The following is a 24,873-nucleotide window of genomic DNA, read 5'->3' as shown; positions in this document are numbered from 1 at the left end:
CAAATCACTTTTACTTTGTATTTTCTCAGTGATTCATTTTTTTTAAATGAATAATTTATTCTCTGCTCTTGAGTCACTTGTCCATGGTTCTATTAAGCTAAATTTAAATTTTTGCTTTTCCACTCTAAGGTTAGTAGTGAGTTACATCAGTAATATTTCTTTTAACAAAAGAGCATCATGGAGATTCAACCTCTTTTCTTACCTCCAGCATTGCAAGTGATTCTCAATGTCTGGGGGCTGGTTCTGCTGTTACTAACAATAATTTTGCTCTATCATTTCTTTGCTTATTCAGCATAATCACTTCTTTCTGTCACAGGCTAATCAGAGAAAATGAGGAAGGATACTTTTCAGGCTTGCTATTTCTCATGCAGCAATTCCTCGTACTATTCTTTATGCAGCTTGTCTGGCTGGACTCATGGGCTAGGGACAGACATTACACATAAACCAGTTTAAGTGATGAGAAACTGGTTTAAACCTGTAACAGAACATAAATTCAGTGCACATAAACCAGTTTCAAAATGGCCCAAACTGGTTTGAGATAAACCTGGCTGAATGTAGTATCAAACTTAACTGATTTGGGTCAAACTGGTTTATGTCCCAGACCCCTTCCTGGTTTAATTTAAAACAGTCCCCCAGCATCCCAGCATGCTCTCTAGGTTGGGCTCTCTGCTCCAGCAGAGCAGGGCTGGCCCCTGCCACTCTGGTCCCCAGCCAGGGCAGGGATGGGTAGGGGTGGGGGTCTGGCCGGACACTGGTCCCGAAGGGAGCAGGGAAGAAGTTTATTCCCTCCTGCCCGCTGCCCCCCCAGTACCAGCCCGCATTTCTCTGCTGACTTGTCCAACAGTGGGGGCATGGCCAGCCCAAGCAGTAGCCTGGACTGAACTGGCCAGTGAGGAGGTTTCCCTACTCCCTGTCCCACCAGCAGGGATGTAAGCCTGGGTCCACCAGGAGCTCCCCCCTTGCTGCTGCAGCAGTGAGACTGGGAATGGCCACATGCTGGCCAGCATAGCCCCCTGAGGCAAAGGGGGCAGGAAGGTGGGTTATTCCCCCCTCCACCCCTTTTGCCCCTGCGGGACCACAGCCGGGTCTGCCAACCCCAACTGCCACTGCTCGTTCCCTGCTTGGGGCAAGAGGTGGAATAAGCCCCCTCCTACCCTTCCCCCTGCTACCCCCATCGTGGTCACTCCCCCTTCATGGCTCCAGGAAGTGGAGCAAGATGCTGGCCAGCAAGGCCCTTTAGGCTGGGGGCAGGGAACGGGGTTATTCTCTCCTCTGCTTCCGAGGGACTGCAGTGGGGTCTGACCTCCCCAACCACTGCCGTTCACTCTGTGCCCAGGGAAAGTGGCAAAATAAGCCCCCTCCTGCCCCCCTGCCTCTGGCATCTGGTGCAGATGGGGCTTATTCCACCACTTGCCCCAGGCACAGAGCAAACGGCGGCAGAGGTGGCGGTTGGGGTGGGCAAACTCTGCTGCGGTGCCCTGGGGGCAGATGGCAGAATAACCCCGCTCCCTGCCCCCACCTAAAGGGGTCCTGCTGGCTGGCCTCTGGCCCCACTCCCTGGAGCGGTGATGGTAAGCGACTGTGGCAGGGGCAGCAGCCCCATCATGGTTTCCCTGAGCATGAGCCCCTTCTCAGTGGGGGAATGCCCACCCTATAGTGCAGCCTGCTGCTGGGAAGAAGCTCACACTCCCTGGATATGGTGCCAGGGGCTGCTGCCCGCATCAAGGGCCCTACCTCCTTGCCACTCCAGTGGCCAGGCAGGGGCGCAGCCAGAGCCTGACCAGCAGGGCCCCTTAGGTGAGGGCAGGGAGGGGGGTTATTCTCTCCTCCCTCTGGTGTCTGGCGGAAGGGGCAGGAGGGGGCTTATTCTGCCACTTGCCCCAAGCAGGGAGCAAGCACCGGCAGCTGGGGCAGGCAGATCCCAGCTACGGTCCCCCGGGGGCAGAGGAGGCAGAGGGGGGAATAACCCCCCTCCCTGCCCCTTCTGCCTCAGGGGGCATACCAGCCAGAGTCTGGCTGTGCCCAGCCCCACCACTGCAGCAGCAAGGGGGGAGCGCCTGACTGACCCCGACTCAGATCCCTGCCAGTGGGATAGGGAGTGGGGTGGAATTAAACTACTTCGCTGGTCAGTTCAGTTCAGGCTACTTTCCTGGCCTGGCCTAGCCTGGCCAGTCCCACCCGCCGCCCCAGCACAGCTTCCCTCCAACCAAGGGTGCACTCTAAAGCCTCCTGGCTCTTGGCCTGAGCAACTGCAGGCATGTGCCTGCATTTCCTCAGTCTAGAGGGAATGTCTGTACAGTTGCAAACTGATTCAGTCTAGGCAGGATAAACTAACCTGCAAAGATTTAATCAGTTCAGGCTCTGGCTTTTTGAATGTCTGTCCTTAGCCATGGATTACAGGCATTATGGGTAAAACTGGTGCCTAGGCTCCAAACGCCTCCTCTAAATATACTTTTGCTCTTTCCCTCATCTGTAGCCATGGATCCCCTCACACTCCTAGGTCCAGCTCCCAAGCCTCCTACTGTTATCTGTCTCCAACAACAGTTTTTGGTTTTGGTGAGAAACCCTTCCAAGTTACTTTTTGGTGTCTCCTGTTCAAATATGTGCTCTGCCTGCAATGAAATTCAACAGTTTGCAATGATTTAAATCCAGGAGCTGCATCCCCATTATCCTGGTTTAGGTCACAGAATTTTCTCTCTCAGAAATTTATTTCCCATTACACTTTTTATGCCCTGGGGACTAAGTGGCTTATAATGAGATGAAGGCATAGGGAGACAAATGGTAATATAGTCATTATATAGTTGACCCAACTGTCTGAATCTGTACTTAAAAGAAGCCCCTGTCTCCAGATAATCCTAAATTCTAATCCTGGTTTCATCTGGGTTCTTAAAACCTGGCTCAGTTTTTCCATCTGCAAAATGGATAATAATATTTTTTTGCTTCTCTTTAAAGACAAAGGGTAAAAAAATATTATTTAGGTTGCAAAATCAAGTGCTTAGAAAGTAGGAAATGTAACCTGTAATAACTGATGTTGTTTTCTGAGGTTCTTGGGCATTGTATCCGGAAACAGTGCAAAGGGGTTGTTCATATACTGTTAAGAAAATAATTGGAAAATCCTTACATAGGATGGTTTAGATAGAATAGGATAGAATGATTCTGCCTTAAGCATGTGGTTGGAATAGATGACCTCCAGAGGTCTCTCCCAGTGCTACTTTTCTATTAATCTGAGTAATATTGTTCATCTAAGCCAAGGGTGTCAAACATATGGTCCCAAGGCTGGATGCAGTCTGTGGAGCTGTATGATCTAGCCTGTGGGTCTCATACCAACCCTGCATGCTGCATGTGACATATGGAGACAATTTGGTGTTCAGGCTGAACTTGGCATGGTGGGTGCTGCATGCAGCACAGGTGCCCAGCACAGCACACATGCTGCATCTGGCATCTGCATTGGACTGATCCTGAGTGGTAGCTCTGGAGCTGGGATGGATCAGGCCATTCTGGAGCTAGCGTGCAGCACCTGTGATGCCAGGTCTAGCCCATGTGCTGTATGCAGCATGCACGGGCCCTGCTCCTGTGGGGTGTGGGCTGGACCTGATGTCGCAGATGCTACCCAGGGCACAGGGGGCTGTCATGGGATGTGCACTTCATGCAGCGCCTTGGTGGCCCAGCCATGTGTGCTGGTTCCAGCATGCCCAGATGACCTGGGGCCTGATCCAGAGCCAGTGAGCAGGGCCAGTCCAATGGGGCACCCTGTGCAGTGGTCTCTCTGTATGCTGCCTACAGTGTAAGCCCCAGAACGGGGCTGGCATGCACTACCCGCAGCACAGCCTAATCCTGCCCACACACTAGCCCAGAGACCCTCATCCAGTTTCACGTGGCTGGATGAGTTTGATACCCTGATCTAAGCTACATTATGCCCCCTTGTGAGCATATATTATGATTTAGTCTTTAATCACATGATTACAGTTAATTGCTGTACAGTGGCAGGAACTGCAAGAAGGCAAGAAGGGAAGAAAGGCTCCAGATTCGTGTTTCCCTTGTTTCATCTGAAGGTTAAGTTCTGTGTAGAAGATGGAGGGGAGCCCATCACCATGCATGAAATGCTCAACCGGGCCTAACTCAGACTGCTAATGACTACTTTCAACATCTTTCATCTTGGACACATCTACATTAATTTTCAGGAAGGCAATAGGAAACATCTCTCTGAACTCAGGAATAACCAGCTCCCAAATTTCAAAGTCCTAGTGCAAACCATGAAGACAGAGTTTCTTAACTGTCAGAAAAAAATGGTCTGATGCAGTCTCTGGGTAAGTGTACTGGCCACTGGGTTAAAAAGTGTGAGGGTCATTGTCCTCTTCCTTCCTTTTACTTCTATCAAGTACACGTTCGTGGCAATGCTATTTCACCACAAGTGGAACTAGAATCCCAAATTATAAGCACCAAACACTGCAGGTATGGAGCTATTTGTGCATCATTTAGATGTAGGATGGGTAAATAGGGTTTAGACCAGGGATTCCCAAAGTTTTTCCCCTGAAGAGCCATTTCAAAGGGGCAGTCCTGGCAGCCACAAAGGGACCTGTTGGCTGCATTTAGCCTGTGGGTCAAACTTTGGGAACCCTTGGTAACTGTCCAGAAAAAAATATACTACTGGCCACTAGCTGTATCAAAGGGACTTCTGGTCTACGTTTGGTCCAAAGGTCACACTTTGGGGTTTAGAAGATAGTGATTTTCCAGACCTGGACTCAAAATCAATTCTCCTTTTTGGTGGCTAAGTGCTACTTAGCAGCCTAAAATTAGACATGCAAATGGCACTTAGAACCATTTATAAAAATTTTAGATTCTACCCCAACCTGTGCAACTGGACTTGTCCTTCTGGGCATGCTCAGAAGGGATCTCCTATGGCCACTGTGTTGCAATCCTGTTCTACCTGAGAAGGCACATACATCTGTTTAGTCCCTGAAACATGGAGTAAAAAAGAGATCAGCACCTGTCTGATGGAAAGGAAAATAAGGGCTCTTCTGCCTTTTAGCTTAATAGCTTATGAGTTAGGAAATTTTCCCAAGACATGGGAAACATAGGTTTCAGACACCCTTGCATCCTCACCCTGTGGGGGTTTGAACCCACATCTCCTACACCCTAGGAAAATGATCTGACCAATAGGCTGTGGAATGAGCAGGACCAAGAGTACCTTCCTCCCTGCCTCTTGAAGCTAGGCCACTGGACAGCCAGGAAGAAAAGATATGTAGGACAGGAAAGTGAGTCAGCCTTATTATGTGACCAGTGCAATAGGCATTGCCATGAAAGGATGGATGCTCTGGGTCTTGGCCTCTGCTTCCTCTGCTGTTTCTGCATTAAATCATCATTGAATAAAATGGGTATGCAGCTCTGTTAGTTGCCAGACTGATGAAGAACTTTGTGAAGTTTGCCAGACCACTGTCTTGATTTTCGTGTTGAGAGCACCTCCTAATGGTCTGTGGGAGCAGGCCTGACACACATGCAGGTTCTTAATTTCATCTGGTTTATGCTGAATTCAATGAAATCAGTGTGGAAGGATTATTTTTTGGATTTCAAAACAATCTTTCCCATTTAGAATTTGATCCATTCTGCCCAATCCAGTGCTTAATCTCTATGATTTTAATCAGCAAAAATGAGAAATCCTGCCTGAAAAGCTTCAAATAATCAGTTGCAGAGGAACCACTGCCAATCTTGGAAGGGCCAAACCTACCATATATCATGGTTATTTTCCTTTGGCCTTTTGGGAAAGGTACATCTACTTACCTTGTAAACTGTCGACTTTCTTCATGTACTTCCATTTCTGTGCTTTTAAATTCATTCAATTCCTTCCGTATTGCTGCCTAACAATAATAAAAAAGCAAACACACAAACATAAGGAAGGTAAAAACTTAGAAAGCAACATACAGAAACAAGGATTTACTCCTTGTGAGTGCTGAGTATGTTAGTCTTTATTATTTTCTGTTCACCTTTCACTAAAGTTCATTCAATAACTCCACAATTCTTGCATACTTTTAATTCCAGAACAAATGACTCTTTTAATTACGGTTATTTGGAGAAGTAAACTTTTTTTTTTTAACATTAGAAAATTTCTTAGGACAAGAAAAAAAATCCCCACTGAAATATGGCACTTGCTACAAAGGAAGTAGGGAAAGGGAATCTGTCACCTTTGACAGCCACCTGTTTAGTATGCATCTGCAAACAGATTATCACAGTATATAGCCCTGGAGGGGCAGATGAGTCACCTGTCATGCATAGCAATTGTGCAGACGGCAGGCTTCCTGTATCTCCTGATTGGAGAAATGAGTTCAGGAATGCAAGATGAATGTTACTTCTCAAATGGAAATTAGTCACTCAGTTTGATCAATTTTATGTAAAATGACATGAAGTGTTTGGACATTCCCGGCCTGTGTTTTTAGCTGGCAGATAAGAGAACAGCAGAAATTCAACACACTTCAAAATGTCAATTCTTGTTGCCTATGTAAAAAGTAGCAATCAATTTACTTCACCATGTAAGCCATATAATTTTCTAAAAGGTCAGCGCTCTAAACGCACAGGTACTACTATAAAGACTTCTGGTTACAACATATGACATTATATACCCTCATGCATTATATAACCTCATGATTCAGTGAGATACAAGTTATTCTCTCTCTTTTCTCCCTTCCCTTTCACTATTTTAAATAGAAGCAATATCACTTCAATAATACTTGAAAAAGGCATCTTATTAAGAATGCATATCTTTCAAGATAGGGCAGCGTAACAGTGTGATAATATTACACAATGTCACCAAAATTGTGACTTATAAATTATAAAACTTATGTTTCAGCAGGAGCTGGTCTTGATTAACACCCAATGATATGTAGCACAAGGCTGCTTTAATCGTAGTGATAGAAGTATAGCTCAGATATAATACAATTTTTAAGCATGTGTCATATTGCTAGCTGAGACAAGAAAGTTGTGAACCCACAAAACTGGTATAGTGTTTCTTTCCCACTGATGTGTTTCAATTTGACCTACAGAGTACGCCTCCAGGTGAGGCAGGGGAAGAAGAACAAGTACTGGGAGTCTCTGGGTGCTGACAGACATGCAGCTTCCCGCTATAACTCATGGCACTTCACAGGGAGTACCATGAGTTACAGCAACACCCTCCTCCCCCAACCCAACAGACATTTTCTGTTGGGTCTGGGGGAAAGAGGAGGTGGGTGGGAAATCGAGCTCCAGTTTGGAACCAGCTGTGTGTCTGCAGCCTCCCTCCCTTGGCTTTTCATGATGGGTAGGGGGGGAAGGGAGAGGAGGAAGCTCAGGCTGGGCAAACCCCAGCCTGAGCTTCTCCCCCTCCTATATTGAAGACAGGCACTGTGAGTACCTGTTCATTATAAAATGGATAGAAGCTAAAAAAATTTTTTCAGATGGTAAGTGCCTCTCAACTATTAGGCCAGAAATGAGCAGATTACTTGCAGGACTATGTACAGACAGTCAAAAAGCCCACAGCTGAACCTATTCAACATTCACAGGTTAGTCTAAACTGTGTACACTGAACCAATAACCAAGTGAACAGACATCACTTTCCATTCTGGAAATGCAGTCACATGCTTTCAGTGGCCCAGGCCAGAAGCCGGGGGATGCTAGAGTATGCCTCCTTGCTGGGCTGGACTAGACAGCTTGGGCCAAGGCTAGTTCAGCCACCCTGAGAGGCAGAGTTTTGTGGAGGAGGTACAAAGCATCCTGGGATGCCAGGAGACTATGAGTTAACTTGAATCTGGAGAAGATCTAGGACAGAAGTTCAATAAACTGATTTAAACTAAATCAGTTAAGCCTGATACTACCATCCAGGTTTATATTAAACTGGTTTTGGCCATTTTGAAAGCGGTTTATGTGTACTGAACTTCTGTTGTGTTACAGATTTGAACTGGTTTCTGAACACTTATACTGTTTTATGTGTAATTTCTGCCTCTAGCCCATGTGAAAAACCTCCATTGACAATTATTAAAAGCTTATCAACCATCAAGTCCCTCTTATTTCATTGGTAATGTGGCACTCTGATCTTCTTGGTTTTGTCTACGTGATGGGATGATCTGATTTCAGCTATCTATGCCAGGTACTAGTGTAGTTTGCCACAGTGGAGGTGCTATCTGCACTGTGGACATGTAAGTGAAGACAGCTGTCCTCAGTTAAAAAGCACTGGACTCATCTAAGTATGTTTTGTGATAGCCTATATAGATGATACAACATTTTCTATTTTTTATAAAATGTGGTCCCAAGGCAATGGTTGAAGAACCAACTATTACTACTACTATACAAGTCCTGCCAATTTCTTTCTTGGGGGGTAGGAAAAAAGAACAGGAGAGCTGTGTACTTTAAAAAAATAAAATCTTCTTATGTGTCATTAAAAGCAAACAAAATGTTTCATTTAGTTCCCTCCAGAAAGTCAGAGGAACTGGCAATTTACTAGAATAACATGCTTCCTGAAAGAAACACTTTGGACAACAATAAAATGGTCAAACTGTAACTTTTCAGAGTCCTAATGGCATAACTCAGCCTTTCCATTTGCTGCCTTTGTACAATAAACAATACAACGTTCAGGGTGTGCTTTCCTTCCACCTCCTCCCCAACCTTACATGAATCTATTCAACATACCCCCTTCTCTGTGCATTTTAGACATAGTCAACAGCAGTAGTCCTTCATGGCATGGAAGCAGCATTTTTCATACCAGTTCGGTATCTATTCAGCAAATGTCTTTGAGGATTCTCTATGATTTTTCAGTGGCCTATGTTGCAGTTGATTCTGAGATGCTGCCTCCATAAGCTAACAAGGGGATATGAATCATTTTATAGTTCATCCAGCCATTCTTTTCAGATTCATAGTGACGGAAGATGGCATTGGGTGACCACTCCTCCTATGTGGCTATCCTCATAGGGCTTAGTTTTGATTTCTCTGCTGTGTAACATCCATGAAACCAACTGGGGAGATTATGATGCAGTATGACAGTGGTTACCCAAACTGGGAATTGTGGTTCCAAGTGAGGTTATGAGCCTGACTGAAATTAAATTAAAGGAGGTGAGTCATGGGCCTGGAAATGCAACCAGAAGTATGGTCACCACCAGACAAGTTTGAGACTTGTAGTAACATGGGTGGCAGCCTATTCAGTGACAGTTCTTGTTCCCCTTTTCATCAGGCTTAGATGTACCCATCTTCAGGGTCCCCAAATATATGGCACAGACAGACCCTGACCAAAACCAGTTAACCTGAGCTCTAGTCAGAAAAAAAAGTTAAGCAGGCTGATAAGCAAAAGTATTCTAAGTCACAGCTCTTTCCTCATTTGAAGTTGTCTGGCTGGCCTGTTTTCAAAGCAGTGAGTAAACTCAGATGCCCCATTGCACAGAAACATGCATGGATGGCATCCATGTGCAAAACAACCCTTTTCATCTGTGGCTGGCATGGAAAACCTTTTCCTCTGATACAGACTCTCTTCTCATTCATTTAAGTTTTATGTACTATGTAACTAGTCTATGGGGTAAAGACACAGGATTTGGGAGTGGAAGGCAAAATGCATGCAGCTGATCATCTGACAATAGTAATGAAGGTGCCAACATATAACCATGAGCTCACCTATCCCTCTAAGAATACACTTCACTCTAATGAGCTGTAAAAGTGGCCAGTTTGCAGGCTTTTACAGAAACTTTGGTTGAACTCAAGGGTGTGCATATATAACTGCTGATTACTTCAGAACAATTTGTAAATGAAAGATATTTAGCCCTTAATTGCCAAAACTGAACTGGCAAGTGCAATTCTAACAGGCACCTGAGTGGGTTCTGCTAGCTGTGGACAATGAATGCATTGTCCAATCTCACTGCTTCTAGAAAATGTGTGTTGCCAGCATGGAAGGACTGAGAATTAGATGGGAGAGAAACATTCTGAAAGTTAAAGTGCTAAAAATTTCCCTTATACAGTAATTGGTATTTACTGCTTGCCTTGTCTGCGGGGGTTAGCCTGGCCCATGGCTTGTCTGCACGGCGATCATAGTCTGGGGAATCTGTAACCTCCACATACTCGTTAAAACGTAAGATTCTTCTTGCCTGAAGCTCAGCAACTGTGGGCCGCAGACTGAGCTGTGAACAGGAAGTGGAAAACAGTCAGTGTAATAGCCAAAGTAAAATAAAATAAAATAAAAATAAAAATAAAGTTTGGGGTATAATGTAACCTCCAGGGAACTTTAGTGGTATTTCTGAACAGGGTCAATTTCAGGTGTCTAAAAAAAGGCTCTGCCTTGGGAGAACTGCACAGGCACTGGAAAGCAGCATGACCTAGTTTCTTCAAATAATTTTAAAAAAATCTTTGTCAGCCAGGTCACAAACATCTTGACAGACCATCTCTGGAACATTACATTTTACTTTGCAGCAGTAGGCATTTTCCCCTCACTGGCCTGTAGATGAGACTGTGTTAGCAGTTACACAATCACCTAGTTTTTAATAAAAATGAAATAAAATAAAACCATAGCAAAACAAAACCCTCCAAAAAACAGAACAGCATTTTAATGGGTTTGTTTAACTAAAAACTAAAAGATTTGTTTCCCTTAAAACATATGTGAATCAGAGATTCTGTCTTTATTATTATGATGCTGAACTGAATGATTACAGTCACCCCACTCAGGGTTCAAAGGAACTAATTAGAACTAAGGGCTGTCATATTAAGCTAACAAAATACTACCACTACGCCTGTATTTTTGTAAGTTTGGCAGCATTTCAAATTCTCAGTTATAACACGGGTCCTCCTGCCTCTAAAACATATTGCAGAACTGAAGAGTGCAAAGAATGATCGATGGTTCAGAAGATGAAAGACTGAAAAGACTGGTATTGTTTTAGAGAGTAGACAAATAAGATTTGCCAAAAGCTAGTAGTGAGGTAAGGCAGGAACTTCTATTCTTGCTGGGTATGTTTACGTTGTGTTCTCAGCAGGGACCATCCTCGCTCCCCAACAAGGCATGCCCCAGGCATGCTGTGCCTACCCATTGCTTTTTATAAGCCGACCTAGAAATGTGACAAAGAAGGTACTCCAGAAGCTTCCTACCCATGGCACCTTGGTTTCCAGTGTGCTTGAGGGTGGCTACTACAGATGACCCCAGAGTGACTTCACCAGCACTAGGGAGTTTGCTACAGAAGGTCTCCTTGAAGAGAGAGGCAGGAAGAGTTAGGTAATGGATTTAAGAGATCCAGAAAGATGGCTGAAGGACATTGCAATTCCAGAGCCAGTGCCACTGCCAGCTTTTCCTCTGCTTCCACCTGTGAGGTGTCTGTTCAGGCAGGACTGCTCACTATTGAGGCTTCCACCCAGGTCCTGGTTTGGTGCTGCGAGGACTGTGGCTGGCAGGTTCCTTCTAGTGACAGACAGGTGGGAGGACTGCCTGTGATGTGAGCAGTGCCTCCTGGGGGTTTCCCTCAGGGAGCAGGTCAGAGAGCTACAGGAGGTGGCGAGGCTCTGAAACATCCTCTGCCATGAGCAGTTCATTGATTTGATGCTGGAGGAGACCTCTTGGACTGAAGAGAAAGGGGTGCCATGGGCAGCGCTGGAGAAGAAAGAGGAAATGGACTTCCAGGAAGTTAGAAGCTGGAAGCTTGTGGCCTCTGGCAGCAAGCAGAAGTTCTCATCCTCACCTGCAGCCGCTTGCCTGGAGAACAGATATAGAGCCCTAGCAACAGAGGAGAAGGAGCATGTTCTGTCAGAGGAATAGGACAAGTCAGGCCTCCCTAAGGTTAGAAGGACAGAGATCACTGCCACCAGAAGGAAGACTTGGTACTGAGTGGCTAATCTATAATTGATCTCGGTCAATACTAGCCTAGATTGACCTTATGTCTGATCTGCTGTGGTGATTCCTGGACTTCTAAACCATAACTGAAATCTGGGTTTCTATTCATGTAATGGAGAACTAAAAAGAGCTCTCACCTGCCTGATGTGCATTTGGGTACAGGCAATATAGGCAAAATTCTGAGTTTGGGGACTTGTGTGCCTGCTGCTTCATAATCACATATCTTATTAATTCTAGGTGATATCTGTATGTGCAGAAGTGTGCAGAAACATATACTTAAATGGGTGTGTGTATAGATACCCTAGATCAAGGATAGGCAAACTTTTCTGACCGTGGGCCAGAATGATCTACCACAGGTCAAGGGTGATTGGGTGGGTGGGTGCTAGAATTCGGTTACTGCTGCTGCCACTTTTCTCACCAGCAGCATGGGGAAAGTGTCCACAGCCAAAGTCCCATATCTGCAGGCTGGTTCCTATGCCTCCTCAGGCCAGATATGGCCAGTGGGCTGTAGGCTGCCAATTGCCATTCCAGATATATATATAAAGGTCAGTCAAAGTAATACCTTCTATTGTTTATCTGCTAAGCAGTAAGACAGCTTCCACATGAGATGCTTCTGCAAGATCCTGAAAATAAAGTGGGAAGACAAAATACCAAACACAGAAGTACTGGAGCATGCAGAACTGACACACTTAGGGCTCACTTAGTTACTGTGCAGTACCACATGTGTAGACACCTTACTGTACAGTAACACTATGTGTGAGGACTGTCTTGGAACTAACTTTAGTTCCAAGTCAGAGTTAGTTCCAAGACAGTCCACACACAGCATTAATGCGCTTTAATGCCTGCACATGTAGACTCCGGCCTATTCCCACTTACTGTGCGGTAACTTTAAACTGGAGTAAATGCAAGTGTCAATACACCCTTAGAAACCACTATCAAGAAGAGAAGGTTGCGATGCCTTAAGCATGTCAGAAAAATTGGAGGAGACCATATCCCCAAGAATATTTTGTATAATGAGATTTGAGATGGCTCTAGAAAGCAAGGTGACCCTCTAGGGCGGTACCATGACACGTGCAAAAATGATATGAAGTCATTCAACTTCAGTGTAGAAGGCTGGAATGAGTGAACAGAATCCTGTCCAATCTGGAGGGAACATCTGGCCCTGGGTGCAGCTCAACATGAAGCGGCTTTCATGCAGAGGATGGAAGCAAAATGAGAAAAAAGGAAGCAACGTGCTGTAAACTTGGACTCCAAATCAGACAACCTATGGATCTGTGAAACTTGTAACAAGCTGTGTCACTCTTGAATTAGGCTTCTCAGCTATAAGCAGATTCATCAGGCCCCTTACTAGACCTCTTACATATATGCCATGATCCAGAGGGTCAATGGTTGCCTATATAGTAAGCCATGGCCATGAAAGTTTCTTCTTGTTGACTTCTTGCCTAAGGGGCCACAGTCAACCCAGAGGTCTATGCCAAAACTGAAGAAACTGAAGCATTATTTAAAAATCCCCTTGCAGTATAGACGTGTCTGAGGTACTTCTGTACAGCAGTGCTCTCCCACACACTAGGTTGCACACCACAGAAGCAGAGGCAATCTCATCACTGATATGGACTGCGCTGCCACATCCTCTGTACAGCCTTGAGGATGAAGGCTTGACTATGAGAATGACTACTTTGGGGTGAAAGTGAAACGATAGAGTGTTGAGCAAGAGTGGCTGCACAACAAAGGCAAGTACTTTTACATCACAACTGAATGGGACCTGGGTTTCGTGATAGACCACACAATGAACATGAGCCACCTATGCGATGCCATAGCTGGCAGAGCTAATCAAACACTGGCATGCATCTACTGAGGCATCTCAAGCAAGGCTAAAAATGTCATCCTCCCACTCTACTTGGCCTTGGTGAGACCACAGCTGGAGTACTGCGTCCAGTTCTGGGCACCACACTTCAAGAAGGATGTGGAGAAGCTCGAGAGAGTCCAGAGGAGGGCCATGCATGATTAGAGGCCTAGAGACCAGGCCATATGAGAGGCTGAAAGACTTGGGACGGTTCAGCCTAGAGAAGAGAAAACTCAGAGGGGACTTGTTGACAGCCTATAAGTCTATCAGGGGCATACATCAGGGCCTGCAGGAGCATCTATTCACAAAGGCCCCCGGGGAGGACAAGAAACACAATGGGCACAAACTGATTGAAGATTGCTTCAGACCAGACATAAGAAAAAACTTCTAGAGATCTTCAAAAAACGTCTTGATGTTCAACTTGCTGACCCCAGCAATCTGACCCCAGCAATCTTTCCTGCCCAAGTGCAGGGAGGCTGGATCTGATGATCTGTAAGGTCCCTTCCAGCCCCTAACATCTATGAAACATCTGGAAACACGACCTTATTCACTAGTAGAAAAGGCCATTGATACAGAAGGAAACTAGGCTGAAAAATAGCTGTGTGGTCAATGATAATGTACACATTTTCTGTGCAAGTTTATTATTCTTTTTAATAGCACTGACTGAGGAAAAAAATATAAGGCATTACTTTCTGATTGACCCTCATATTGCAAATATGTGTAGACTTATTTTTTAAGGCTTTAAAAGTTTCTCATAGGTGTCACAACCCAAAGTTGTGATTTTTTGTTTGTGTGCGCGTTTCGGCACCGCTAAATTATTTCCCGCCAATTTGATGCTTTCTTTGCACAGTAGAGTTCTCTGCTGCTAGAGAGAACTCTGGTGCAGCAGGGGATTTCCCGCCGGATTGCAGCTTCTTTGCAGTGTGCATCTCTTTCTTGCAACGTAGTGATACACGCTGTAAAGAAGTTCCCGCCATTTGTATTAGGATTCGCGCCACGTTATTGGCCCATTCCTAATGTAGGCACACATGGCGGCTAGCGATTGGCTTGCTAGCTGTACAAAAGGCTTGGGTAATTTCCGCCCAAGCCGGAGGAGGGAGGATGAGAGAGATTCTGTGTGAAGATCTCCAAGCACTGCGGACCCTCGCGGACCCGGCGCGCCTCTCCTAAGCAGGCAATAGAGGCAATAGAACCGAACCTACGGAGCTTTTCGCTTCTCGCCTCTCCCCGTCGCCGATCGCAATCCTAGACGTATCCCTTTCCTGTAACTTCGGACCCGTGGAGCCTAGCAAACTCCAGGGGAAACTTATTGGACCCGCGGAGCCTAAGTAACTCCGGGGAAACTTTTCGAACCCAACTTTACCGGACCCGCGGAGCCTAGCAAACTCCGTGGGAGCAATCGATTTGTCAGAGTCCTCCAACGAGGGTTCAAGCGGGAGCTGTGCCTGGAAACCTGTCCAGCCTACACCAATGCCATCTTTGGGTGTAAGTAAATAATCTTTTCAATCAACCATTACGCCTCCGTAACTAATTCTAACTCACGTGCGCTAAACCGCCCCGCGGTTCTCTCCAGCCCCGTGTGCCCGGGCTGCTGGCCACAGCCCGTGTGTGCACCGAAGACGGGTCCGATACGACCCCGGTTCGCCCCCGGCTTGCCCATGGCGGCCAGAATGGGATTGGAATCACCACCGTGCATGGCAACGAGGGCGGGATCGGGGCCCGGCCCACACAATAGGAACAGAGAACTGGAAAGGATCAATTTGATTATCAAGTCCAGTCCCCTTTGCCCATTATTTAGACTAAAAGAGACACCCAAGAACTTAGAGAGATTAAAATCCAAAACTGTAACATTGATAAATTACTGTCTAGGACACAATGATAAACATTTTGTATACTGTGATCCTACTTTCTGCTATGAATAATAAATAAGAGCTTGTACACTGCCTGTTGACAGAGTTTTATATTGCACTGTCTTATGTGATAATATTCATTCTGATCTTGGTAATTAATGCTAGTGATTTAATTTATCCTCTACGAGTGAAGATTGTGCCATTAAGGGAGAGATGCTGAGAGATACAGGGCATCGCTGAAGCACAGCAGGTGGGATTTCCAACAGTACTCAATATACAGCTCCCAATGAGGTCAATGTGGGTTTTACCAATGTACCATTGACTTCAGTGGGAGCAGAATTAGATTAGTCAGGAGCAGTTTTGAAAGTATTACTCACCATCTCCCAGAAGTATCAGCAAACTTCTCCCTTTCCTTTCAAAGGAGAGGTTTTAGAAAAATGAAGCATGTGCTTCTAGCCTAGCTAGTGTATAGGAAACCTGTGGTGGCTCTATGAGCCCTGCACCTCTTCCATGCCTCTTTGGAAAATCCCTTAGTTAGGGAAAGTGCTGGGACAAAACATATGGTTGCTCCTGCCTGGTACAGGAGGGTGGTGGTATTCAGGAAGACAATTGATGCTTTTTCCCCACACAAAAGGTAATCATAATTTGGTTCAATATTTATTTCCATGATTCAGACCTTGATTGCCTTTTGGAATATTGTAATTTATGGAAAATTGGACAGACTGGAGTCACAATGCAGAAGAATTTGGTCCATTATCTCTTAAGCAGATTTCACATTTTGGAGGCTGGGGGATGGGACAAGGAAGTTTGTCACTAGAAGTGGGTAAAGAAAAATTCTCATCCTTTATTATAAAAATGAGGACAATATACATAAAACATTTTATCACCTTTCTACTGAGTCTGCGCTTCAGTTCCCTCCTAGCTTCCTGTTCCTCTTCTTCATTCTTCTCTGTTTATGGAAGAGAGAAAAAAGGGATGAATATTTAACATATATGTGTGCACAGTATATTTCTCTAGACAGAAAGCTTTAAAGCTTAGAATATTGGCTTATGGTTATTCATATTTTATTTTTGGGCTCTTATTTCTACCTATCCTCTCTCCTCCCCAGCTCAGTAGTCTTTTATAGTTACTGTCTTATGCTAGCAATATAGCAGAGAATTTCCACCCTGTGAAAATACATGCGTAACTGATTCACTTACCTGCCAGGAGACTACTGCCTTTTCCCAGGGTCCCAGTTACTTTACACTAGAATCAGACTATAACTGTGTCTGCTAGGGCTAATAAAATAGTTTGCAGTGAATAATTCATCTAAGCAACCCAGCCTCTCTTTTCTGCTTATAGAACAATGAGAAGCAGAGAGTGCTGGAGTGATATAGCCACAATGCTCCAGAAAATATATGAGGGAAGAATGTTTCTGGGTGATATATCCAGAAGCAGAGCTCAAATTTTTCAAATTTGGTTGCTACTGGAAATTATTCACTGAATTATTTTAATTTTTTTTTATTCCATGGCTTGGTCATTTCTTGCTCTCTGTTGTTACTTGCTTTTCAGTATTCAAGCTCTTTTTATTAACTGTGATTGACCAGGTGGATTGCAATGTATTTTTTCTGTGCCCTATTTGGAGGAGGCAAATACCTGCACATGCAAACGCATAATTTCTGAATATATTTGTGCTTCTGTCTGAAATTTGCTTTCCACAAACTTTGTGCCTGTCACACTTGATTGCCTGAATGTCTGTAGAAAACAAACCTAAAAAGCAATACAAATACAGTGAAGCATTTTTTTTTGATTGATGATTGTTTGCAGACATTTATTTGCATTATTTCTACAGCTTTACTGCTTATGTGAAAGTTTAAAGCCACTGGGCTGTATGTGAAAGTTTAAAGTCACATTTCACTAGGGCTAAATGATCTCATTAGAAGAAGAGGCTGGCTGAATGGAAAAGTTCAGTTTTAGATCCTAATTTCCCCAAAGTCACAATTTTGAATTGAGAGTTGTGGTTCAGGAACAACATTAGTTCTTAAGTTTATCTACCATGCACATGACAAAATTATGTAAGAACAAGATTAAAAATCCATGGGTTTGATTCTTGACTCTTATGTGATTAGTCCCCATCCACTAGGACCAGGCAAAGCATGTTAGCATGCAGTTGGGTCAGAAAAGGGTTTGCAACTTGATTGAGTGCTAAGCATAATAACGTTGTTAAAAACTGTCCTTCTGTCTTTGGAGCTACATGAGTCACTGTAGACAGATCACTGTCAAAAACTTGTAAATGTCCTTTAATGATGCAAAAGCTGATGTATAAGAAACACGTAGAGGGAAAAGAAGGGAAGATGGGGGGAAGAGAACAATTCAACAACACAAGAAAGAGCTTTGGACAAAATCAGAAACAGAATTAATCAGCTTTTATAAAAGTTCTGGCACCAAACCTCCAACTTCAGTTAGTTCACTCAAGTCACACAAAAGCACTATAGAGGGTTGATTAATATTGAAATTATTTTTATTTTTGAATTATTAAAATAATGTAATGCTTATTAATAGCCTCTCTTCTGAAGCCCAAATCCCTGGACAACATACTCCTGAAGAGGAGATGTGAACAGACAAAGCTAGAAATATTGTGGAATTTAGTACAAACCTAAACATTTTTAATTTTCACTAATCTTTAAGAAAGTTGCGGAGTACATAAAGACACTGAGTTTTGAGTGAGTAGTGTTCACATGACTCCTTTAAGTAACCGATTAAAAAATACCATTTTAGGGTATTTGTAATAATCCCACCTGGGACTGACCTACCTATAGTATTTCTTTGCAATCAATAACCATAATATTTAATGAAGCAAGACCTAATTATTTGGGGATTCATTCACTTTGGACTCAGCTTGCCTACAGGAGGTTGTCCCTGATGGGATCTCTGTTGGAAGCACTTAATAAAGAGACTGTGACTGAACACACACTTTTTTTGTTGCCTGTTTCTGTTATTTTCTTTGTAGAATAAATGATCTATTATTCATAACTTTGTGCTTTCTTGTCTAAATCACTGTATCTCATAAGGGAGTAGTAAGAACTTTTATATGAGAAATAATGGGATCACATCCCTGACATTATATTACAAGAAACAGTTATTAATAATTCAACCTATCTGATTTTTGTTTCACTAGACCATTATAGTTTGGGGGAATAAAATTACTTGGTACTTGGCACAGTTCAAGTTGGCCTGTTAAAGCTATTTTGGTTCATTGAATCTTAGCAGATGAAAGAAATAAAGGTCACATGGCAGAAGGTTGCTAACATGTGCACATGTTTGTGGGACCTGATCTATGATCACGTGATTACTTTTAAGCCATGTGACCATAGATTGGGTCCCTGCTTGTGCACATATTCGCTGGTGCAAGAAACCATGCCAGGAACATGATCTAAGTAAGTCAGGGTGGCGGGAGGCACAGGTGGGATCAGTGGGCAGGGCGCAGGGAGAAGAGTCAGTGGGTCCACATGGGGGGGTTGGTGGCCCCAGCGGTTTTTTGGCAGGATTGGGGGGAAAGAAGGGGGAGGCTCATGGGTCTACAGGGGTGGCTGTCTGTTCAGGGTTGGGGGGTTGGAGGGCTAAAAATAGCCTGGCAAGGTTGGAGGGAAGCGGGGGCGGGGGGAGTGTAGGAAAAGTATAGCCCCAGGACTGGGGCCCAGCCTCAGGGCTGTGCTCCAAAAGTGTACATACATTTGGTTTATCAGGCACAGGTTAGCCCAATCTATGTAGTGCACCTCCTTAGGTGAACTAAGTTAGGTCAGACAGGCTATTTTTTGCCTGATCTAAACTCCCCAAACACACGTGTAGAATTCAGCACTTAGATCAACCTAATTAGGGTTGGGTTGATCTAAGTGCTGAACTGTACATATGTGTACTGTACCTATGACCTTGGTTAGGTCCAGCTATGTGTAATGTCTGTATATGTCCTTAGATTCAGAACCAGGCCTGCTGGGATAAAATGGAAGCCTTCATTCAGACAAGAGGCTGAAAATAAAGGGACAAGAGTTTCTTGTTAGTTCTTAGGCAGCTAGCTTAATGCAGCTCTTGGAGGAAACGGACTAGAACATTTGGAAGCTGATCTGTCAAAAAAAAAAAAAACTCCACCAAAAAGGGTCAGGGACTAATTCTCAGGCAGAGCAATTATATCAACAAGGAATAGGATGGTTACTGCAGGAGACCCTGGATCAGGGGAAAAGACAAAGTTTATGAATTGAACTTGTGTTGAACTGTTTTATTTTTCAGAATAAAACTGAGGCTGTGACGAAAAGGAACTGAAATCTTGTGGCAGCTATCAGGGCATTGGCTGCTGAGTTGGTCCACTGGTTTATGGCCTTTGACACCCCTATTCTATTGCTAAGATACCCATTTCAAACCTACAAAGAATACCAAACATTAGTTATGTGTAAGTGCTGTACACACACTATCCTTAAAAATTCAAAGCAACAAACAGCTACTGTGTTTTCTTTAATTGGATGCATTTTATTTTTTCTTTCTTTAATTGGATGTATTTTTTTTCAAAAGCACCTAAGTGATTTAGAAACATAAATCCCACTGGAAGAACTTGGTATTCTTATTCAATTAGGCCTTTTTTAAACACTCACCCATTGAGCCAAATCCTGGCTGCAAGCATAAAAGCTTTCTTGCCCAGGCAACATTGCCCTTGCTCATAATACAAAAGAGGCTTAAATGGGAATGCCTAATTAGGCTCTCTTCTGTCCTAGGGGCAGATATCATCAGTATAAGGTGGATAAAACAAACATAAGGTTAACTCCAACTCCAACTCCTGAAATGTCCTTCCACAGCTCCACCTATGGAAGCCTTGTGAAATGTTCTCCTGAGGTTTAAAGGGAAGCTGAAATGTGATTGCACAACCTATGGTTTCCTTCTTTTTCCAGCTGCAGTTTCTGGGGCATGCATGAATGTAGAGACCAAGCCAGATTTTGGTCCCAGAATTTTAAGCTGGTATCACTTATAGTGACCTTGAAGTAGAAAACATTACCAGCATTACTGCTGCTGCACATTTTGGCATATCAGACCCTGTCATCTCCTATGTTAGAGGACATTTAATTGATAACAGAAAGTAAGAAAAAGAAGAGACAAATCTTTCCACATAATAACTGTTCTGTTTTCAACTATAAAGTAATCTAGGAGTGTAAAACTGAACTTTCCACTGTGTCCCTGTGGGGATTAGCTATGTTTAGATTACTTTGTAAACTTGCAAGGGAAATGAAAAAGAAAAGACAAACAAAGCACTAGGGGTTTGGAATGCTGTGGAAAGCAAAGGCAGTTTCTGTTTTCTGGTTTTACATAGAAAGATGTAATCATTAATATTCCTTAACTAACACCAAGAGCTACATCATGTTTCTAAAAAGCCACTCTTGGCAAGAGGACAGGTACACAGTCCAAAAAGGCTCACTACTTTTTACAGCTACAGAAAAAAACCCACAATCACTGTAAACTAGAGTCCTTGGGAGAGATGAAAATGCTTTCTTGCTGTAATGCAATACTATAATTGATCGAAGGGTGTATATCGACATAGGATCAAAGCCCGTATACAAGGAACCCATTTGTGTTAAAAAACATGAATCTTTATCTAGGGGCCAGATGCAAATTATACCCACAGGCACTTCCACTCAAGTATAGCAACACCTGCAAAATTAGATGCCTTGCCTCAGGCAGATGATCCAACTAAGCAGGACCTATCCAACTAGGTTCCCTGTAGTAAATGAACAAAGATAGGCACCTTTGAAGGGTGAGTGCCCAAACATTGAGCACGGAGGTGCCTAGAGTGAGCCAATAGGAAAAGGTAGGCACAGGGGTGTGTCAGATCTCCTGTCTTTTCTCTGAGGTTGGGTGCTTGGCTCAGGGCTACTCCTAAGGGACCATCATCATCTCAGGACCTAGAGAACTCAGAGGGAAGGCAACTAACACTTACAGAGAGCAGCACTGAATTCACAAAGCACAAGAGCTAGAGCAATGGTAATGGTGCTGTACCTTCTGCCAAATGCTTCAGAGATTATCACACATGCCCAAGAAGTGGGAGACCTAGGTTTTAGGCCCACTTTAGTCTAAGGAAGGTCCACATCTCTCCTTTCTTGGGAGAGCGACCTAAGGACCAGGTTGTAAAATAGTCGGGATGGAGAGGCACCTACCACGCTTTCTGCTCATCCTGGGCCACAGCCAGCTATGAGTGTAAGACCATGGAGCCAAAGAGAGAAGTAGCAAGTGAGAGCTTAGTGATGAGGACAGTCCCGTGAGAGGAGGGAGTTCTTCATACTGGTCCCTGATGCCAGGGTTATTTCTGTTTTTTAATCAATGGCTGTCTAATGTGAAATGCATACACCATCCCAGGAGCTGTGGCTACTTAATAGATCAAGGCCTGAGGTGGATAAGAGGTGTCTTCTAGCTCCAGTTTGGATTTCACTGGCACTTAGGGAGCTAGATACCTAGCTACTCTATCTGGATCCCTCTCAGCATACTCAGAGCCAAAATCCAGGTGCTTAGGGAATTTTCAGGCCAAAAATGGAGGTATCTAATGAGTCTAGGAACTAAGCAATTTTACAGCTGCTGAAGTGGGTTTGGTGTGGATCACTTTTTGTGAATTAGGTACCCAAATTCTGGCCAGGCCTTGGTTCAGCTTAAATCTGGCACAAACAACAGCTTAGATCTGGCCTTATAATAATTCATTCAGGTCACTGCTTAAATTGTCATATTTTCTTGATGCTTGTGTGGAAGCATACAAAGGTCTGGATGCTTTTATCAACTCATGCACATCTTTCTGATTTAAAAATCAGGCTTGAATCCCACATAACCATGCTCTATATCAGGAGTTTCTATACTTCAAACTATCACCATAGAGCCGAATTCCTGTGAATTTCCTACTTTAGCTTAGAATTATTTTTTTCAGATGACAAAACGGTTTGAGTTCCATTTAAATTTGAGGCAAATATTTGGTTCATTTCAAATTATCCTTTCACCTGTTCATCTATCCCAAACTTGTGTCAAAAAATAAATTAAAAAATTCTCCTAGTTGTAGTGCTGCTTAGTTTACATGAAAAAAACATTATCCTACCAGCCACACTATATTTAAAAATCAGCAGGAAGAAAGATTTATGAACGAATTTCTGACTCATTCGTAAGTATTGTGTACAACAACACAGGACTTTAAAAGAAAAAAAAAAAAACATTTCAGAAGTGTCCACAGGAAGAGGGCGGACTACACAATACATTTGGTTTAAGCACTGAAAGAACACATGGAAATCTGCATTAATAATGAGTTAGTTCAGATTTTATTCCATCAACTAGGCATCCAAAGGGACTTGGTCCCTAAATGCAATTCTATTCCATTCTGCTCAAATTCTGAAAGTCCATTAATGCATCCACTTGTACTACATGGTCGTTTTACCTTTAGGACTGAATCACAAAAAAGGCAACAAGGAGAAGGTGGCACCATCCATCTTGTGCCTCAACTGTTTTTATAGACTCAAGCAGGGTGGATCAGAATCATACTTCGGTGCCCAAGTCCATTTATATGCTCACTAAGTGTTTTTTAAATGATCACCTTCAATTTGAAATACATTATATTTTAAAAAATTAGTAAAAGTGGGAGCCACATGTGGCATGGACACACATTGGTTCCAGTGTATGTGGCTAATCTGTGGGCCTGATCTGGCCTACTGATCAGCCTGATGTCACTCATACTATATTATATTTTTCTGCACATATTTGTAGTCATATAATTGAATATTCCACATTATTTTCTTTTCCTCTGCTGCTTTGAGAAAGACCCATACAGACACCAAGAGAAAATGACTGGCTACATAGGGGAAATCGTGACAGTTACTACATAACAAAGTGCTGTCAAAGGTACAAAGTAAACCAACTGAAACAGAAAAGAATTCTTTTTGCTAGTCTCTATTAGCTACATTTAGGATGACTGCATAAATTTCTGTTCCTGGATGTCTCCCTGAAAATGGGACAAAAGTGTCATTTGCCTAAAATAATGTATGTCTGGGACGGGTGTTTAAAATGGGACTATCCGGAAAACAGGATGTATAGTTACTGCAGCTGTATCTTTGCTATTATTTTCAACAATAACAGGAAAAAAGGAAAAAAAGTGCTACATGTGGTTTTTAATTTGACTATGCAATTTTGCATGTTGGTAGATTAGCTGTTCAGAGCTACCTGGAGATGAGATGTGCGACTGAAATTCCCAAAGCCAGTGGGTATTGTTTGTGTCTTGCTGTGTTTTAGAATTATCTTTCTCATGTGGTTCAGCATTTGCAGACTACTTATCACATAAATATATACACACTTAATATTTGTCTTTATTATGTTTGACATCGTAATATATAAATTCAGAATTTTGCATGCTGAACATCTATTGAGATAATGTCTTGGCCAGGAGCTTGTTGAACCCTCTCCTGTGTACCATGGCACATAGCAGAAAACCAGAAGTTACAGTTTAAACAGTGGTGCTAAGTTATCTTTTGAGAGGCTGGATGAAGCAGTGGTATTTTATCAGCTTTAATGGTTTTTCTGAAAGCCAATAACTTTTTTTCCAGTTTGTTGGCTGGGTCACCTGATGTTGCCAATATCACTTAGATTTCACTGGACGTGTAATCCATGCTTCCTTTTCTTCCTCTCTTCGATCAGCATGTTGCATTTAAGTGTGCCATTTAAGTGTGCCAAGATGAAATACTAAAAATCATGGACTAAATATAGACATTGGATTTTTGACACATTATAATCTGCCTGACAACTGACTCCCCAGCCCAGCCTCTGGCTTCTTTACTTTTCATTCCCAGGGAGAGCACACACTAACTGCTGAAACTTCCTTAGCCTGACGAAGGGTTTTTGAACCAGAAAGCTTGCTTAATAACTATTCTCCAACTATTTGGGTTGGTCTAATAAAAGATGTCAGATTCACCCAAGAAACCTTGTCTGCCAAGATGAAATCAAGGCATGAAAAAGCTGACTGTGAGTTTGAAACTGTAGCACTACACATACTGTATCATCCATGTGAAGGTGAGAAGATTGCCAGATGATTTTTTGTTTGGTTGCAAAGTGTGATAGGGTTTCCAAGAGTACTATCGTTCCAATATTTATTACCATAATTCATTATTGGTATTAGGAAGCACACATGGGATGCAAGCATTTAGAAAGTGAAACACACTTCCTGCTCCAAAGTACACAAGCAACAGAATAAAATGGAAGACCAACATGCAATCAAAATGTGTCTGATATACTTAATCGAATTGATTTTTAAAAATGAAATAATAACAATCAATAATATTCAGCTATACCGCCACCTTTTTAAGATTATTGGTCAAATTACTTGC

At 43.2% G+C, this 24,873-nt stretch overlaps 1 protein-coding gene across 4 annotated transcripts in view; it reads right to left on the bottom strand.

Moving 5' to 3' along the window:
- Window positions 1-24,873, bottom strand: part of PHACTR2 (phosphatase and actin regulator 2) — a 245,001-nt gene that overhangs the window by 2,567 nt on the left and 217,561 nt on the right. For all 4 annotated transcript variants that reach the window (XM_014605548.3, XM_019488385.2, XM_019488384.2 and 1 more), the window contains 3 exons: window positions 16,399-16,460; window positions 9,987-10,124; window positions 5,779-5,855 (listed from right to left, as the gene is read on the bottom strand). In XM_014605548.3, coding sequence (XP_014461034.2) covers window positions 5,779-5,855; window positions 9,987-10,124; window positions 16,399-16,460 — 277 coding nt within the window. The remainder of the gene's footprint in view (window positions 1-5,778; window positions 5,856-9,986; window positions 10,125-16,398; window positions 16,461-24,873) is intronic.

The sequence above is a fragment of the Alligator mississippiensis genome, chromosome 1, assembly GCF_030867095.1.
Source record: "Alligator mississippiensis isolate rAllMis1 chromosome 1, rAllMis1, whole genome shotgun sequence".
Lineage (NCBI taxonomy): Eukaryota > Metazoa > Chordata > Crocodylia > Alligatoridae > Alligator > Alligator mississippiensis.
This window is presented reverse-complemented; position numbering and strand designations above follow the sequence as displayed.